We start from the raw sequence: 19,293 nt of genomic DNA, 5'->3' as shown, positions 1-19,293 counted from the left end.
CAAAGAACACAGTGCTTTCTGTCCATGTTACACTCGGGGACCTGCAGAGTGAACATTCGAAGGTATTCGTGTTAACTCCTAAAATGTGGTTGTATTGGACAGTGACAAGTAGGAGTTTTAAACACTTTATTCTTGGTGTTATTAACACCTGCTTGGTCAAATTTCTGGACTCCTGAAACTGTTGAACTCTGAAAAGTCTGCCCCGTAGACCGGACATCTAATGATTATTTGGAGCTCTGGCGACGTGACTGTGTTGAAATGTTGGGTGGTGATGTTCCTATGACGGCGGAAAGGGATCTGTTAGAGCCACGGATGAGAACCAGTGTGAGCGGGAAGTGATGGACGGAGGCTTCCCTACAGGTCAGTCTCTAGGAAGGCGTTTATCAGGGGTTTCAGGACTCCCCGGGGGAGACTATCTAGGGAAGGCACAATATGAGCTGCTAGTTCACACGTACATGAACATATTCAGGAGGGTGAGGCGGACATGTAATTCGAGAGGTGTATAAAGAGTTGAAATACAGCAAGACTAGACGACGAGAACTGCCTTTCCCCTGGCCTCCCTGGTTGTTCGATATGGACCCTAGGCTGTACAGAATGCAGCCGCTACACTGGTTCTTAATGTGCCATGAAGACCAGCACACCACACCTTGGAAGTACGCATTGGCTCCCAGTTAAAAAAAAAAAACCGTCACTGTCAGGACTCTTTGCATTGTTTGAAGTCCCTTTCCAAAAAAGCACCGCACCTCCGTGTAATCCCTCCTCCGACCCCGAGTCCCAATCCAGCGGCCACATGGAACCTATCCCTCGGTTCGAAAGAGCCAGAGTGGGCGGAAGGGGCTTTACTCCCATGGCCGCCTCCCTCCGCAACTCTTAGTTGTGAAAAACCTGCTCGTTATGTGGCCGCAGTTTACGCCTCGTTACTCACAGAGTACTAAACCATATTACCACATCAGAGGATTGCCACGGGATCCAGCACTGATCCCTTAACCAGGCCCTCGGTCCGCAGGAACGGGTGTAAATGAACTGTACCTAGTGAAGCTCCCGTAGACGTGAACGGCAGAGCCGCAGCACGCCTCCCCGGCCCCTCGCTGGCCTGAAGCTGGACGAGGAGGCCCGCGGGAAGCGCCGACGCCTCCAGACGCTAGCATCACTCACTTCACCGCACCGCACACCTGCGCCGGGCCAGCGCGCGCCCCGTCAGCAGCGCTCTCCCCGCAGAGCGCGCGCAGGGGCCGCGCTGCCCGGGCCCTGGGAAGGCAGGCATTCTGACAGGTTTCTGATAATATCCTCTGGCGGTACAGCTTACCGTTCGATGTAGCTGCCAGGTCATCGGTATTACAGCCTCCAGCGGAGCCTGATGCCTGACTGTAGCTGACGAGTTGTTGATGGTATTACCTGCCAGTGGAGCCTCCTGTTTATATGTGACTGACTTAATCCATTCTAGGCTCCATGGTTTGTGCGTCTGGGTTTTTTTTTTTTTGCCAGGTAGGTTTGGGTCGTACAAGGAGTGGGTGCTGCTTGATGGTGTTACTGTACTGTCGCATAATGAATTCCACTGTATTTGGCTGACTGGCATGTGTTTGTAGAGCTGTCTACAGACAGTTTTATTGGCGTATGTGACTGAATCACATAAACATTAAAAAATAAAAATAAAGGTCAGCCACTGACGTTCATGTGATTTTCATGTTTTGCCATTACTTGGATAAGTTGAACCTAAAGGCCAGTGTGTTTTGAGACTGGTTATGTTGTCTGTCCCTATTGTTTTTTTTGTGGTGGAACATCAAGTTCTCCTTTTGTTATACTGCGTATTTGAGATGTGTTGCTTGTACATTAGTCCGCTTGTGTTCTTTGAAGTATTCACTTTGCTGACTCAAACTCAGTTGAATTACTAATTTATGGTTTTGTTTGGGAAGAGCATGCTGTTTGCATTTCTTAGTCCACCATAAAGACCTTAGACACCAATCGCCTTTGCATACATTTGTCTTGCTTACCTATCATGATAAACTTTTGTAAGATTTACAGCTTTTTTGTTCACGGAGTAAAGACACAAGTATATAGTGGCTTTCTTAAATATTCTTCACATCTCTAACCATTTATAAAAAAAAGTATCCACTATGTAATTTTTTTTTTTCTTTGTCTTTCAGGTCCACCATGCAAACTTCATCTTCTGACACTTTGTTTTCATTACAATGCAACATAACTTTGCTAGAGTACTTTGGCTAGGAAAAGGGACCTTACTCCCATATGGCTTCGACCCATGATATATTGCATCATCGTGACATTTTCTTTCTAGTACAGCTTGTGACAATACACCCAGACATCTAAGTATTTCCGAACAGTATACCTAACAAAATACCAGATATGTAGGGTTTGCAAATGCTTGTTTACACTTGTGACAACTAAGAAATAAAAAAAGTATGCGTGCAAAGCACAATGGATTAGCATTTACACTGCTTGCTTGATCTGGTGCTGACCCTGGCGAGGGGGCTGGTCTACAGGTTTCAAAGTGGGCAACCTGTTCCCTAGAACACATCTTCCCAGTGAATCTAATGTTCTGATTATTGCAGTAATCCACCTGATGGCAGTTTTGATCTGCAAAACACACAACCTGCTTTTCTGTGAATAGGGAGGGGTCAGGCTTACATCAAAAAGATGACCTATTGAGTGGAAATAATATTCGCACCGAATTTTTGTGTCCGAATTAGACTTAACCTCAGAGAGGTTGCTGCACCCGTTTTGCACCCATTTGTTGCAGGCTTGCTTGCTTCTTTCTCCCCTAACTAATACCTGGTGATAAAATGTAGCTGAGCATCCATCCAAGGTAGTTCTACGTAGGCTCAGCTTCTAATGGGCATAGATCTAAAGAGGTGGAGCAGAGGAAGCCTTTAGTGACAGCTGCTACCGGTTCACTCCACTCCGGTATGGATGGTTGACTGATTATAAAGAGTTGGGTTGAGGGCTTGAACTGTATCTCTGCGTTTCTGGCGGGGTGCTGGTGGGGTTATTTGGGTGTTTTGCCTCTTTGGTAGCGTGTCTAGGAACTCTGCATCCATGCTCTGATATTAACTGCTGTTCCAGTTTATTCTAGTCTTAGCAATCAGTGGATTTATTTATTTCAGTCTTTGGTATAATGTTATGCAATGCTGTCATGCCATCTTTCAGCTGCTTCAGAGCACCCCATGCACCTCAAGTCCACTAAGGCACAAAAGATACTAGCAGAATTCAGGAAATCAAGCAATCGGTTGTGTGTGTGAGGCAGTAAGGATGAAGGCGAGCCGAGGGCATCTGCTGTGGCATGCTTTAACTTAATTCCAGCCTGTAAATGTTGCTGCAGTCGTGCAGGTCTGGCTCTTTGATAAGGTAATAGAAGGAAGCTTCTTTAGGACACCACCACAAGCCGGCGCTAGATTGACCTTGTTTCTATAGGAGGGAGAGCGCCAAAACAGAAACATGTCGTTTTGCTTGGGGGTGGGGGGTGTACCGGGGGTAGACATCAGCATCATTTATAGACTGCCAACAATATATGTAGGCATCAGCATCATTTATAGGCAGTCTACAATATAGGTAGAGGTCAGCATCATTTACAGAGAATCAGCATCATTATAGACAGCCAACAATATATGCAGACGTCAGCATCATTTATAGACAGCCAACAAGATACGTAGACATCAGCATCATTTATAGGCAGACAACAGTGTATAGACGTCAGCATCATTTATAGACAGCCAACAATACATGTAGACATCAGCATCATTTTTAGACAGCCAACAAGATGTGTAGACGTCAGCATCATTTACAAGGAATCAGCATAATTTATAGACAGTCAAAAAGAAATGTAGACCGTCAGCATCATTTACAGGCAGTCAGCAACATTTGAGACAGCAGACAACATTTACACAAACATCCACGGTTAGTGACGGTCAGCAAAGTACACTGATAACTTATAGCCAGCAACATTTACAGACATGCACATACTTCCAAATACATGACATCCCATCCATGCTCACTAACATTGTTTCTCATAGGATTTTATAGGATGGCATGAAGACTATTGCTCTCTTCTCACTTGTCATGACAATATTGAGTGAGTACATTTATCACCGTCATGAGGTACTAGCATGAGTGATGTATTTCGATCTTCAGTGATGGGTGATGCATCTGTTACAATATTTCTTTTTCTAGTTTATTTTATTTACATCTTCAAAATCTGTATAGTCTCTCAAAAAATGTCAGCTGACACCTGATTCGCTCACCTGTAAACTATGCCTCTGCTGAAAGGTCAAGAGAATGTTCACAGTTTGTTGATATATTATACTGAATGACATTCCAGGAAGCTCTAAAATATTGTGCTACTCATAGTATTAGTCACATCTCCACTTGCATTTTTTATATTTATGCAGATGTAGGTGGCATGCTCAAAAGGACGACTGGCAACAACACTTGCTAACATTGCACATTCGTTATTTATACAATTGAGGATCTCATTGCTGTTGTTTACACCCATCTCACACTATTTCAAAAATGATGTAGCAAACCTCTTGAAGTTTCAGAACGAGGTGGCCTGGTCCACTCTCATCCTGAGTCTCCATAATCATATTACACCTTTCCTCGCTGCACTGGCTACCTCTGAAAGAAAGATCACAATTTGAAACTCTTTGCGTGGTGTACACAGCTACCTATGATGGAGGTTCAGGTTACCTTTCCAAGATCTTCCAGCTTGACCTGTCCTTGAGAAGCATTCAGGTTGGCCAGCCATAGCCTTCGTGCCACCCGCCACGCAGGTATTCACAATATGATGCAGAACACCGCAAATTACAGAGGTCCTTACTAGAGAATATCTTGCTTTCTCACCTCAGACTTGAGAAATACTTCTAGAAGTTCTGGAGAGGCACAACTTGAAGTTCAGTGGAAGTGACTACGCTCCCACTATATCTGCCCCCTTGACACTTCTCCTGCAAACCTCATTTCAACCAGATACCTCCGACTGGACCCACCTCTTTGCCAGTCAAGGCTCTTTGATCATGTCGATGATGGGTGTCTGTTGTATATCAGTATTCCTGAGGGCAGTAACATCTCTAGTTATCCCAAGAAATTGTATAACAATCTCATATAGTGACCCTACAATTTATGTGGTGCTTGAAGGTAACTGACACACTTTATAAAGTCAATCAATAAAAGAAAGTAAAAAAAATTGATGGCTTTTAGGTTTCGCCTATTAGCGTACTCATGCTGCCTGGCTGTGAAACAATGATTAACAACTTAGAGCTCATTCATTGCTTACCATTGGTTTACTTTATTGTCACTTTCATTTGTTTCCTTCTTATTCGATGGCCTGCCTTCCTCTTGTGTTTGTCCCTCTCCTGGACTACTGCTGTTTTACCATCTTGTTGATTGGCTGACTTGTATCCTTCCACTGATCACTTTTAGAAAACTACGTTTTTTCTTTTTGGTTGAACATTTCAAGAGAGTGCATGGGTTTTCCAGCTCTCTCCCTTCCATCCCTCTCCCCACTCTCCGTGTTGCTCTGTCCCTCGTGCTGTTTAGTACAGCATGGCTACAAATCATTGCCAAAGCCAATGGGTCTTATAGGCGAGATCGATTGGCTTTGGCACATTTTTTTAAATGTTTTATTTTTAATGTCCCTCACTGCCAGGGTATTCCAGTGAATGGCAGTTAAAGAAAAAAAAAGTCATCCGATCACCCACCCTAAAAAGTGTGGATGATCAGATGGTTAGTCATCGATGTCCTCTGTACTTCCTTGGTTAGTCAGAGGAAGGTTTGCAACAACAGACTCAATTTTAATCCATCAGCGTAGACCTGTCAGTCGACCCAACTCCACGTCCGGCAGGCGGACCGAGAGAATGGCGGACGGTGGACCACAATCACTGTTGCAAAAGAATACCCTGCCCGCCAAACTAAATCATTCAATATGTCTGAATGCTGTCTATAAATGACTGTCAGTAAATGCTTCTGTTTGTATTTGGATGATGATATCTGTCACTGTTACAGACTGTCTGTAAATGTTGAGTGCACATGTTGCAGGCTGTGTGTAAATGTTGCAGACTGTCGGTATCTTTTGTGGACTGTATAAATGTTGTCTGCAGATGTTGGCAAGTGTCTAAAAATGTTATCTGTACACATTGCGAACTGTCTGAATGTTGTCTGTACATGTTGCAGACTCTCTGTAAATGTTAACAACGGCCTGTAAATGCTGTTGCCTGTAAATTTTGCTGTCTGTAAATGTTGGTGACGTAAATAAATGGTGCTGACTGTCTGTAAAAGACTGACAAACTCATGTTGCTGGTACCTGTTCCTCTGCTCCTCATAGACCTCTTCTCACATCTCTTCCCTCTTTCTCCTTCTCCACAGGACCATGAGGCTATGGGCGTGTTGCCGGCTCCATGTGCTGTGGGCAGCCTTGGCGGTGTGTCTGGCTGTCGGTTTCATGATACAGATTCTGGGAGTTCCCTTCCAGAAGAGGTGAGTTTTAACTACTCTTCATCACTGCCCCTCCATTCCTTGTAGGTGCGTGCTCCATTATCAAGGGGAGTTCAGTCATGTAACTTTCATGGAGATCGCACATGTGGGGTGAGTTGCTGCAATCTGTCCTTTTGAGATCACAGGTTCTTGTTTCAATTGGAGATCTTATCATCCCAGACTGTCGTTTAGCTGTGCAGTGTCCCAGGAACATGTACCCTTTAGAGAACCCAAGCTCTGTATCCTATAGCTGTGAGGTGAGCCATAGGGGTGCTTATCATATGGAGTGCCCATGGTCTGTGTTATATGGCGGTTCTGATGGATACAACTACCTGTGGATTCCTCACCTCATGAATACTCCCATGGCGCCAGCATTCTACGGAAATCTTCTTACTAGTCTCTGCACGTCGACGAGGACGTCACTGTCTCGCACGCGACGCCGTCTGACGTCATACAGGCAATAAGAGGTCCTCGACGACGTGCGGACGCCAGTTCCCTTTTTTCCGTGCATTCGAAACGGTTATCTTCGAGGGAGCAACTGTTACTCTTGCGGTTACAGTGTATATCTTGCTGCGTACTCTTTCTCTGTGGAAATAATGTCGCAGAGAAAGTCTGGATTTAAGCCTTGTCGTGAGTGTGGAGGCAAGATGTCGGTGACGGATCCTCATTCCGATTGCCTTTGGTGTTTGAGCTCCGACCACGACGTCTCGACTTGTGATTCGTGTCAGCACATGAATCCGAAGGCCATTAAAGAACGCGAGGCGAAGCTGTTTATGGCCAAGTCAAAGGAGAAGCATCACAAGAAAAAGTCTTCTCCAAGACATCGGCGTCATCGAGACTCCCGGCGCCGTAGAGAATCTCGGCGTCATTCAAGGGAGGCTCGTTCCAGGTCTCCGGATCGGCGCCGGAGGACATGGGAGGTCAGCCCCACGGTGACGCCGCATCCTTCGACGCCGTTGCTCTCTCCGACGTCTCCAACTTCGCCTGGACAGGCGTCGGTGATTGAGGTATTGGAGCCTCAGGTGTTTTCTCCGGCGCAGACGCCGAGGCCGGCGTCGGGGTCGCCTCCGAGTCAGGCACCCCAGTATCCGGCTTTTCCCACCCCTGGAGCCGATAGTTCCGCATTCTTGAATGCGATGTATGCCATCTTCCAACAGATGGCTCCAGGGGGTGCTCCGGCTGGGCCTTTGGCCTTTTCTTTGGGTGATCCTGCGCCTCTTCGGCCGGCACCCTTTATGCCCTTTCTCCCGTTTGGGAACGTGGGCTCGGCGCCAGTGTCGGCGCCGGTGGCCGCTCCGATGGCTTCGGAGGGATTGGCCCCAGGGATTTCCATCCCGTCGACGTCGAGATTTCGGCCTGTGACTCCGGTGGGTCCATCCGTTTCATCTGCTCTTCAGTCGGCGCCGAAGTTACCTGTGGCGCCGGATGCGGCGTCGGTGGCTTCGGAAGATCGGCGCCGATCTCCGACTTCGGCGGAGGTGTTATCGACTCCGCGGATTGAGCAACGACTGCATTCAAGGAGGCGTGCTCTCCGGGTACTAGAGGAGCAGGAGTACCAACGAGCCCTAGAGGAAGGAGAGCTAGAGGACTCGGGTGATGGGCTGCGTGGACTGGAGTCGGCCAGTGGGCTGGACACTTCCCCTGAGTGGGACCTTTCGTCCCCGGGGGAATATACCGAGGAAGCTGCTTCCTTTCATACAGTGGTACGGAAGGCAGCTAGTTTTTTGGACCTGCCTTTGCCGGTGGTGGAGGCGAAACAAAACCTTTTGACAGAGGTGTTGCATCCGGCCTCAGCCGCGGCGGAGCCTCTATTACCTTTTAATGACGCTCTGCTGGATCCGGTTTTAGAGGTGTGGAAGAAGCCGGCATCTTCCCCAGCAGTTCACAGAGCCGTGGCCAGGAGGTATCGGACGGCTCCAACTGATCCTGGTTTCCTATCTAGGCACCCTACGCCGGAGAGCTTGGTTGTGCAGGCCTCCTGTTCGTCCAAATCAGCGCCTGGTTCTTTCCCGACGGTGCCTGGGGACAGAGACTCAAAAAAGCTAGAGGCGCAGTCGAAGAAGATTTTTTCGTCCTGCAGTCTGGCGTTAAAAGCCACTAATGCGACCTGTATCCTGGGGAGGTATATTCATGCTCTGATGGATGACATCTCCTCTTCGTTTACAGAGCTTCCCCAGGGTCTTTTGGATCTTGTCTCTGATGCCCAGGCTGCTGCGACCCAAATTATCCAGACGGGACTGGATACCACCGACTCGGTAGCCAGAGCAATGGGCACAACTGTGGTGGAAAGGAGACAGGCCTGGCTACGTAACTCGGGCTTTTCGGCAGATGTACAGTCCACATTGTTGGATCTCCCGTTTGATGGGGACAAACTGTTTGGGGCTAAGGCTGATTCGGCCTTGGAACGTTTTAAGGAGAGCAGGGCCACGGCTAAGTCGTTGGGACTCCAAGCTCCTTCTTCCACGGCCTCTTCCAGATTCTTCAGGAGGTTTCGTGGATTTGGGCGTGGCTCTTCCTCCTCTTCCTTTCGGGGAAGATATCAGCAACCTGCCTCTTCCCATCCCTATAGATCTTTTAGGGGGAGGGGTAGGGTCCGCACCAGGGGAGCCTCTCAGCAGCACTCTGCCTCTTCCTCATCCTCTGGCGGGGTGCAGCAGGGGAAGCAGCCTTAGGCTTCCACCATTTCCCACTCACTCCTCTCCTGTAGGGGGAAGATTACAGCATTTTCTCACCAAATGGGAGACTGTTACGTCGGACACTTGGGTTCTCAGTGTTGTGGGAAAAGGCTACACCCTTCCCTTTCGGGAGTTTCCGCCCCTCATCCCGCCCCGCCCTTCGTATTGCTCACAAGAACACCTCCTGTTGCTAGAACAGGAGGTAGAAGTCCTCCTTTTAAAGGGCGCGGTGGAGTTGGTCCCGGAGCAGGAAAGGGGTCAAGGAGTTTACTCAAGGTATTTCCTGATTCCCAAGAAGGATGGTCGTTTGAGACCAATTCTGGACCTGAGGATCTTGAATTGGTTCCTCAAGCAGGAAAAGTTCAAGATGCTGACCCTAGCACAGGTGCTTTTGGCGTTGAACATGGAAGACTGGATGGTGTCTGTCGACTTGCAGGATGCTTACTTTCATATCCCGATACTCAAGTCACACAGGAAGTATCTCCGGTTTGTGGTGGGATCGCAACACTACCAGTTTGCGGTCCTTCCGTTTGGTCTTACTTCAGCACCTCGAGTCTTCACGAAGGTGATGTCGGTGGTTGCGGCAGAGCTCAGAAGGAAGGGGATAGCAGTATTCCCTTACTTGGACGATTGGTTGATCAAAGCCAAGTCCCCGGAGCTTGTGTTGCGTCATCTGCAGTCAACAACCCAGTTGTTGTTCGACCTGGGCTTTTCGGTGAACGAGCCCAAATCTCACCTGGAGCCCTCTCAGCGCCTCCTGTTCATAGGGGCAGTACTGGATACGACATTGGGTCGGGCCTTTCCTCCGCCTCAGCGGATTCAAGATATTCAGGATTTGGTTCCAATGTTTCGAAATGGAGCGGTAGTTCCAGTCCTCAAGGTCCTTCGTCTGCTCGGTCTTTTTGCCTCCTGCATTCTGTTGGTCACGCATGCTCGCTGGCACATGAGGGCTCTTCAGTGGTGCCTCCGAAGGCAGTGGTCTCAACACAGAGGGGATCTAGAGGGTACTGTCAAGATCTCCAGAGATGCTGCTGTGGATTTGAAGTGGTGGATTGCAAGCAACAATCTTTCACAAGGAAAACCGTTCCAGCAGTCGCCACCAGTGGCCACAGTCATAACGGATGCTTCCACTCTAGGGTGGGGAGCTCATCTGGGGGATCTGGAGATCAAAGGTCTTTGGTCTCCAGAGGAACAGATTTTTCACATCAATCTGTTAGAGTTACGGGCTGTACGTCTGGCTCTCAAGGCCTTCCTCCCTTCCCTTCGTGGTCAGTCGGTACAGGTCCTAACGGACAATACTACCACGATGTGGTACATAAACAAGCAGGGAGGAGTGGGGTCGTACCTTCTCTGCAGAGAAGCTCTTCGACTATGGTCCTGGGCAAAGGACCATCGGATTTGCTTGATAGCAAACCATCTGGCCGGAGTTTTGAACGTGCGTGCGGACAGTCTCAGTCGCCACTTCTCGGCAGACCACGAGTGGCGTCTCCATCCAGATCAAGTCCGTTTAATCTTCCAGAAGTGGGGCTTTCCTCGGGTAGATCTGTTCGCCACTCGAGAGAACGCGCATTGTCCGTTGTTCTGCAGCCTTCAGTATCCGATGCAGGAAGCATTGGGGGACGCGTTTCAAATGACCTGGTGCGGCCAGTTGCTTTACGCGTTTCCTCCCATACCCTTGATTCCTCGAGTATTGAGGAAGATTCGCCAAGACCGGGCTCTAGTAATCGTAATAGCTCCGGATTGGCCAAGGAGGGTGTGGTACTCCGACCTTCTCCAACTCTCAACGTGCCCGCCGCTCCGTCTCCCTTTCAGGGCAGACCTCCTCTCGCAGTCGCAGGGGCAGGTTCTACACCCCAACCTCCAGAGTCTGCACCTACATGCCTGGAGATTGAACGGGGCAACCTGAGTTCCTTCTCTCTCCCGCCTGAGGTAGTGGATGTTATATTAGCGGCCAGGCGACACTCCACTAAATCTATCTACGCTAATAGGTGGTCTAAATTTGTTGCGTGGTGTGGAGAGAGGCAGATTGATCCTTTACAAGCTCATCTATCGGACGTTTTGTCTTTTGCTCTATCTCTGGCGCAGAAAGGTTGTGCAGTGGCTACCATTAAAGGTTATTTATCGGCCTTGTCAGCCTTCATATGTCTTCCAGACCAACCATCTTTATTTAAATCCCCTATTGTTATCAGATTCTTGAAAGGTCTTCTAAATCAATATCCTCCAAAGCCATTCGTTATGCCGCAATGGGATTTGTCCTTAGTCCTGACTTTCCTTATGGGGTCCCCTTTTGAACCTATGCATTCTTGCCCCTTGAGGTATTTGTTTTTAAAAACAGTCTTCCTGATAGCTATAACATCAGCAAGGAGAGTGAGTGAGTTGCAGGCCTTATCAGTAAAACCCCCTTATACAACTTTTTATGGGGATAAGGTGGTGTTGAGGACCAAGGCTGCTTTCCTCCCGAAGGTTGTTTCACCCTTCCATTTGGCTCAGGCAATTACTTTGTCCACGTTCTATCCTCCGCCTCATCCTTCCAAAGAGGAAGAAAGACTGCACCGTCTGGATCCAAAGAGAGCGTTGAGCTTCTTTATCGATAGAACAAAGGATTTCAGGCTGGAGGATCAGCTGTTTATTGGATACGTGGGCAAGAGGAGAGGAAAGGCAGTCCACAAGAGAACACTATCCAGGTGGGTTGTTCTTTGCATTAAAATATGTTACTCTTTGGCAAAGAAGGATCCTCCTGAGGGCATTAGAGCTCATTCCACCAGAGCTAAGTCGGCCACTTCGGCCTTAGCCAGAGGTGTTCCTGTGGTCGACATCTGCAAGGCCGCAACTTGGTCGTCCCTTCACACTTTTGCAAAACATTACTGTTTAGATTCTGAGGTTAGAAGGGACGGCCATTTTGCACGGTCAGTGCTGCAGGATTTCTTGGTTTGACCATTTAGGCACCCACCGCCGGGCGTGGTACTGCTTTGGGACTCTATTCATGAGGTGAGGAATCCACAGGTAGTTGTATCCATCAGAAGAACGAGTTACTTACCTTCGGTAACGACTTTTCTGGTGGATACATTAGCTACCTGTGGATTCCTCACGGTCCCACCCGCCTCCCCGTTGCCTTTATGGTCTTGCCAAGTAATCCTTGAGTGCGCTCCTCTTGATCTTTGAGGGTGCAATAGATGTATATATATAATATGTTTATATATATATATATATATAGGTATATGTGTATATATCTTTATGTATATACTTGGTGTGTGTATATATTTTTAAAAGAAAGAGTTTTATATATATATATATATATATACATAAAAAAGATTTACAGTTATTCATACAATGTGGTGTATTTTTACAATATAATGGATGTTGCTTTGTTCTTTCATTGCATTGCCTGGTTGTTCTCATGCACGTAAAAAATGATTGGTACTGACGTCCGCACGTCGTCGAGGACCTCTTATTGCCTGTATGACGTCAGACGGCGTCGCGTGCGAGACAGTGACGTCCTCGTCGACGTGCAGAGACTAGTAAGAAGATTTCCGTAGAATGCTGGCGCCATGGGAGTATTCATGAGGTGAGGAATCCACAGGTAGCTAATGTATCCACCAGAAAAGTCGTTACCGAAGGTAAGTAACTCGTTCTTCTGGGTCTCTTGAGGTGAGTCCAGGGGCACATACCCTATGGAGAACCCAGGCTCCATCTCGTGGCTGTGCGGGAGCTGGTGAGGTGAGCCCCAGGGACAGGTACCCTGTTGAGATTCTAGATTCTGTGTCATGTTGATGGGCAGGGGGCAGGGGGGGTTAGCTCCAGAGATAGATACTCTACAGAGATCCCATGCTCTGTGATCTTTGGCCTTATAGGGTATGAATTGGTGAGTCCCAGGAACATGTGTCCTTTGTAGAGCTTAGTCTCTGTGTCCCATAGCTGTGCAGGGGCTTGTGAGGAGAGTCCCAGTGGTGCTTTGCCCAAGGTCTGAGTCCCTTAGTTGGGTCAGGGGCAGGGAGATATGTCCCAGGGTCACGCATCCTTAGGCGGTCTAAGGATCCCAGGCTCTATGACCTGTGGTTGTGAAGGGGCTGGTTAGCTACGTTTGATGGGAGCGTACACAATACGATCCCACAGTCTGTGTCCTGTGCTTGGTCCCTATGGAGAGTCCATCCTCCGTGCCCTGTGGCTGTGCAGGGGATGGTAAGTTTAGTGCCACGCACCTGTGCCCTTGGGAATTCCAAGGCTCTGTGTCATGTGGCGAAGCAGGGACTGATTATTTTAATCCTAGGGGTGTCTACCCTATAAAGTGTACATCCATTGTGTCATCTTGCTTTTTAGGGTCTTGTGAGGTGAGTCCGAGGGACATGTATTCTTTGCAGACCTCAGGCTCTGTGTCCCGTGGCTGTGAATAGGCTGGTGAGATGAGTCCCAGTGATGCTTACTCTGTGGCTAGCTCAAGGTCTGTGTCCTGTAGTTGGTTCAGGGGTGGTGAGATGAGTCTCAGGGTTATGTATTCTTTGCAGGTCCTAGAATCCGAGGTTTTGTGACCTGTGGTTGTGCAGGGGCTGGTGAGGTGAGTCCCAGTGGAGTGTGTGCTATGAAGGGTGGTTCCTTTTTGTCCTTTTGCTTTGTAAGGGCTGTGAGGTGAGTCCCATGGGTTAATGCTCTACTGAGATCCCAAGGTCTGTGTCCTGTACTTGGTGAAGGGGCCCGTGCGATGAGTTCTAAGAACATGTCCCTTTTGCAGAGTCCTCCTCTGTGTCCTTCTGCTTTGCAAGGTCTGGTGAGGTAACGTCCAGTGACAGTCTTTCGGAGGGCCCAAACTCTGTGTCCCTTGGCTCAGGGTCACAGGGGCTGGAGAGTTGAGTCCCCAGGCTGCTTACCCTATGGATATCAGAAAGGTCTGTGTCCTGTAGCTGGTGCCGGAGTCGGGGAGGTGAGTCCCAGTGACATGTACCCTTTGGAGACAGGAGACCCCAGGCTGTGCTGGAGCTGGTGAGAAGAATCTGTGGGGTGTCTACCATCCTCGGTGCCCTTTTGGGGCTTTAAAAGTGAGTTATGTGGGTGCATAGCCTATAGAAATCCCCAAGCCTGAGTCCTGCTCGGTGCAGGGGCTTTTGAGGTGATTTTAGAAACCTATACCCTAAGGGGATCCCTACATATGTGTTAAATGGTGGTGCTGGAACTGGTGTGGTGAGTTTCAGGGATATGTACCTTATGGCGATCACAAGCTCTGTGCCCTACGGTGATGCCGGAAATGGAGAAATTAGTTCTAATGGTATATATTTCAGACATTCAAGTAGACTTTTATGTGATGGTGGGGGTGAGTTCTAGCATTGCGTACCCTGTGGAGACCCCTGGCCATGTTTCTTGTGCCGATGCAAGAGTTAGTGCCATTAATACCTAGGTATCATTCCTGTTCAGAGCTTTAACTGTTATCCCTTCTCAGTTTGCCTCCTAGGAATGAGCAGGGAGGCCGCCTCCTGTCATGGAGTGCCCTGGATAGAGTGGCCCACTCGGCTGGGACGGCGATGTGCCAGCCCAAACTGCACGTGGTGTTCCTAAAAACTCACAAGACTGGCAGCAGCACCATCCTGAACATTCTGCACCGCCTGGGAGACCGCCGGAACCTGACTTTTGCCCTGCCCATCAAGTACCAGTTCAGCTACCCTAACCCCTTCTTTTCCCGCCGGGTAAAAGGCTACAGTCCGGCCTCCAAGCAGAAGTATGACATCTTGTGTCACCATATGCGCTTCTACCTGCCCGAGGTAAGTGACCTAAATATATAGACTAAAAAAAGCAGTAGGTTTTAGAAAATGCCCTGAATGGGCGATCATGTTATGACCCACTACCCAAATCTCTCCCACACCTGGAAATACTTGTAAATGTCCAAGAAAAAATAGTGTGCCTGGTAGAAATAGTGAATGCAGAACAGAAAAGCAGTTCCTCTGATACATCAGTGCCCCTATTTCTAATGCTGCTGGGGCAAGAGATTTGTGAGAGGGCTCATTTGACAAGAGTATTAAAAGGTCACATAGGGCGGCGGGGGTCATTAGTGAAAGCATAGAGGCTGCAGTCGGGATATGGTAAGCATCAGTGTAAATTTTTGTGAACCTATAGGCACATTTGTATACTGGTTATTTATGTTGCTGCACGGATTTAAAGGTTTCTGTTCTGGTTTCACTAGTTAATCACCATTCTGCAGCACCGCAGGTGAAATCAACATGTAGCGAGAATGTTTTATTAAATCAACCACAGAGAGAGAAGATAATGGCAACATCCTAGCTTGATTCGATGGCAATGTTAAAATATGAGCCTGGCATGGGCAATATCAAAATGTAAGTTTTTAAGGTATGAAAAGACACAGTGTTCCCTGAAACCATAGTCCAGTGGTTCTTCCCCCACCTAAAACACACAGAAGGTGATGGAAGGCTGTTTGCATTAAGTCTGACCACTGGCAATAGTTTGAAGCTTGGGATAGCACTCCAGCCCACCGTTCTTTTGCTCACCATGCCACCTTTGTTTGGACCTCGCCATATGCAAATCAGTCTTGACCGTGCTTCTCATGGGAGCAGTCAAGCCCAAACTGCCAGGCCAAGGTCCTCCGTGAATCGAGACACAAGCAACCCAGGACCGGTTTCACCCTAGTTATGGCTCATCAGCTGCTGGGTAAAGCTTGATTCCAGTGACACAGTGAGCAAGTGACCCACGTCTGGGCATACCCATGCCACTTGGGGCGGTACATGAAACAAACAAAAGGTGATGGGAGGCTGTTTGCAATAAGTCTGACCACTAGCAATTGCTTGGCGTAGCAGTTCAACCTATCATTCCTTTGCCCACCATGCCACCCCAGTTTGGTCCCAGCCATATGCAGTTCAGTTTTTACCCTGCTTCCCATGGGAACAGTCCAGCCCGAACTGCTCTTACAAAACTGCCATGCGAGGTCCTCCCTGAACCAGAGCACAAGTATCCCACCTCTCTAATCAATCCTAATTCATCTATTCATTCCCCTCCCACTGACTATCATTGTCCCTATAGGCTCCATCCTGTCGCTGTTTATCTTTAGTCGGTACAGGTGTCCCTCGCTGTCCACCTGCCAGCCAGCGGAGCCAGCTCCACCAAAACACCAATGGCTTCCAGCAAGCAAAGCCTGACTACCCATGAGACTGCCTGCTCCTCAAGCATTGGTGTTAAACCACCACCTGAAGCTAAACCAAACCAAGACATATAGAATCCATCCTCATGGGCAAGGAAAGGACTTTTCATCCTTGGAGGTTTGACCCAGAGCAAGAGGGCAAAATGTGCGAAAAAGAGAGAAAGAAGTGGGAGGAGAATGACTAAAAAAACAATTACAAAAGGAGAACGTGGAGTGGGAAAAGAATACGCAAGAGTTAAATAGAACTAGGGAGTATAGGTCCGGGGAAGAAGAGGCATGAGGTGGAATTGAGACTAGTCCGTCTTGGTATTGGGAAACCCCAGCATTCAGCAGCACTTGCGATGTGCTCCTAAGAATACCTTTGGGCTCTTGCATTTATTCGCTCTTTCTTACTCTTATCAGTAAAGTGTGCAGTCAAAACATGGTGAAACCATGGCTGCCCACAGATAAAACACTGATATGCGTGATTTCCAATGGTCAGAGAAACAGCTAACTTCTGTTAAAGAGATTGGGGTGCTACACACTGGGCAGGCTCCATGCATTCTTTTGATTGTTGGGAACCTGTCAGGATGACCAGTACAACAGGAACATGTGTCAGGATTGTTTCAGTCACATCACTCTTCTGATAGATCCCTCCTTCATTTGCCTCCTCAAGCAAAGCACTATGGGAAGAACTGGGCAATCCTAGATGCATAGCTCTATGTTCGATGGCATCTGTCGCTGTAGATACGCATGTTTTGCAATAGCTCGCCATCTGGTGTTGGGCCGGAGTGTTACAAGTTGTTTTTCTTCGAAGAAGTCTTTCGAGTCACGGGACCGAGTGACTCCTCCTTTTGTCTCCATTGCGCATGGGCGTCGACTCCATCTTCGATTGTTTTTTTTCCGCCATCGGGTTCGGACGTGTTCCTGTCGCTCCGAGTTTCGGAACGGAAAAATAGCTAATTTCAGAAGATTTTCGTCGGTATTGTTGCGTTCGGGGTCGGCGTAGTTAGATTCAACACCGCGTCTAAGATCGAAGAGCTCCGGTGCCCTTCGGGGTAATTTTTTAGATCCCCGTCGGGGCCTGGTCGGCCCGACCGCGTGCAGAAGAACGCCGATGGAACGGACCCTGTTCCGTTTCTGTCCCAAATGCCACAATAAATACCCCTATACAGACCAACACTTGGTCTGCAATCTGTGCCTGTCACCTGAGCACAGCGAAGACACCTGCGAGGCCTGTCGTGCGTTCCGGTCCCGAAAAACTCTCCGAGACAGAAGACTTCAGATGGCGTCTGCGCCGACAGCCCACCGGGAGTTCGAGGAACAAGAAGAGGAGGGATCCTTTTCGATCCAAGAATCGGACTCCGAAGGATTCGACGATACACAAACCGTGAGTAGGACGTCGAAAACCACTCAAAAGAAGATTTACAAGGCCCAGGGGACGCCACTGCCATCAGGCCATGGCTCGACCCATAAATTCGGTGACCGACCGTCGGCACCGAAAAAGGCCCAAACAGTGCCGAGATCGTCCGACTCCGGTCGAGACACCGGCACGCAGCCTTCTCGGGACCGAGAAAGTGCTGGAGACAAGCATCGACACCGAGATACCGGTGTAGACACGGCTCGACGCAGAGACAGCGGCACCGAAGAAGATCGACGCCGAGAGGTTTCGGCCCCGAAAAAGAAAAAAGTCACCTTGGAGCCGAAAAAAGATGCAGACAGGGTTTCGGTGCCGAAACAAACTGCAACCGACCCAGTTTCAGGCTCTTATACAGAAGAGCACTCGCTAACCTCCCAAATGCAAAAGCATAGGTTTGAGGAAGAACTACACTCAACGGATGTAGACCATACGCAAAAGCGTATTTTCATACAGCAGGGGACAGGAAAAATAAGCACCCTTCCCCCTATTAGAAGAAAGAGAAGATTGGAGTTCCAAACTGAACAAACACCACAAACAAAAGTGGTGAAAAAAGTTACCCCACCACCCTCTCCTCCACCTGTGATTAACGTCTCACCAGCACAAACTCCATCACATTCCCCAGCTCACACCACCATGAGCCAGGGTGACCAAGATCAAGACGCATGGGACTTCTACAACGCCCCAGTGTCAGATAACCGTCCGGAGGCATACCCTACGAAGCCATCTCCACCAGAGGACAGCACTGCGTATTCTCAAGTGGTGGCTAGAGCAGCACAATTTCACAATGTAAGCCTCCACTCAGAACAGGTCGAGGATGACTTTTTATTCAACACACTCTCCTCCACCCACAGCTCCTATCAAAGCCTGCCTATGCTCCCTGGTATGCTCCGGCACGCAAAAGAAATCTTTAAGGAGCCGGTCAAAAGTAGGGCAATCACACCAAGAGTGGAAAAAAAGTATAAGGCGCCTCCTACAGACCCGGCTTTCATCACTACACAGCTGCCACCAGACTCTGTCGTTGTAGGAGCAGCTAGGAAAAGGGCCAACTCCCACACATCTGGAGATGCACCACCCCCAGATAAAGAAAGCCGCAAGTTCGATGCAGCTGGTAAAAGAGTCGCAGCACAAGCTGCAAACCAGTGGCGCATCGCTAACTCCCAGGCACTACTTGCGCGCTATGACAGAGCCCATTGGGATGAGATGCAACATCTCATTGACCATCTGCCCAAGGACCTACAAAATAGGGCAAAACAAGTGGTTGAGGAGGGACAGACCATTTCCAACAACCAAATCCGCTCCTCCATGGACGCTGCAGATACAGCTGCACGGACAATTAATACATCTGTAACTATCAGAAGGCATGCATGGCTCCGAACGTCTGGATTTAAACCAGAGATTCAGCAAGCAGTTCTCAATATGCCTTTTAACGAAAAAGAACTGTTCGGTCCAGAAGTGGACACAGCGATTGAGAAACTCAAAAAAGACACGGACACTGCTAAAGCCATGGGCGTACTCTACTACCCGCAGAGCAGAGGGAATTACAGCACATTCCGTAAAACACCCTTTAGAGGGGGGTTTCGGGGTCAAAGCACACAAGCCAGCACCTC

General features: G+C 48.6%; 1 protein-coding gene across 6 annotated transcripts in view; it reads left to right on the top strand.

The window, feature by feature from the left end:
• The window catches only part of GAL3ST4 (galactose-3-O-sulfotransferase 4), a 263,999-nt gene that overhangs the window by 217,854 nt on the left and 26,852 nt on the right, over positions 1–19,293 (top strand). For all 6 annotated transcript variants that reach the window (XM_069216179.1, XM_069216178.1, XM_069216184.1 and 3 more), the window contains 2 exons: positions 6,370–6,480; positions 14,581–14,899. In XM_069216179.1, the coding sequence (XP_069072280.1) occupies positions 6,370–6,480; positions 14,581–14,899 (430 nt within the window). The remainder of the gene's footprint in view (positions 1–6,369; positions 6,481–14,580; positions 14,900–19,293) is intronic.

Source organism: Pleurodeles waltl, chromosome 12, assembly GCF_031143425.1.
Source record: "Pleurodeles waltl isolate 20211129_DDA chromosome 12, aPleWal1.hap1.20221129, whole genome shotgun sequence".
NCBI lineage: Eukaryota > Metazoa > Chordata > Amphibia > Caudata > Salamandridae > Pleurodeles > Pleurodeles waltl.
This window is presented reverse-complemented; position numbering and strand designations above follow the sequence as displayed.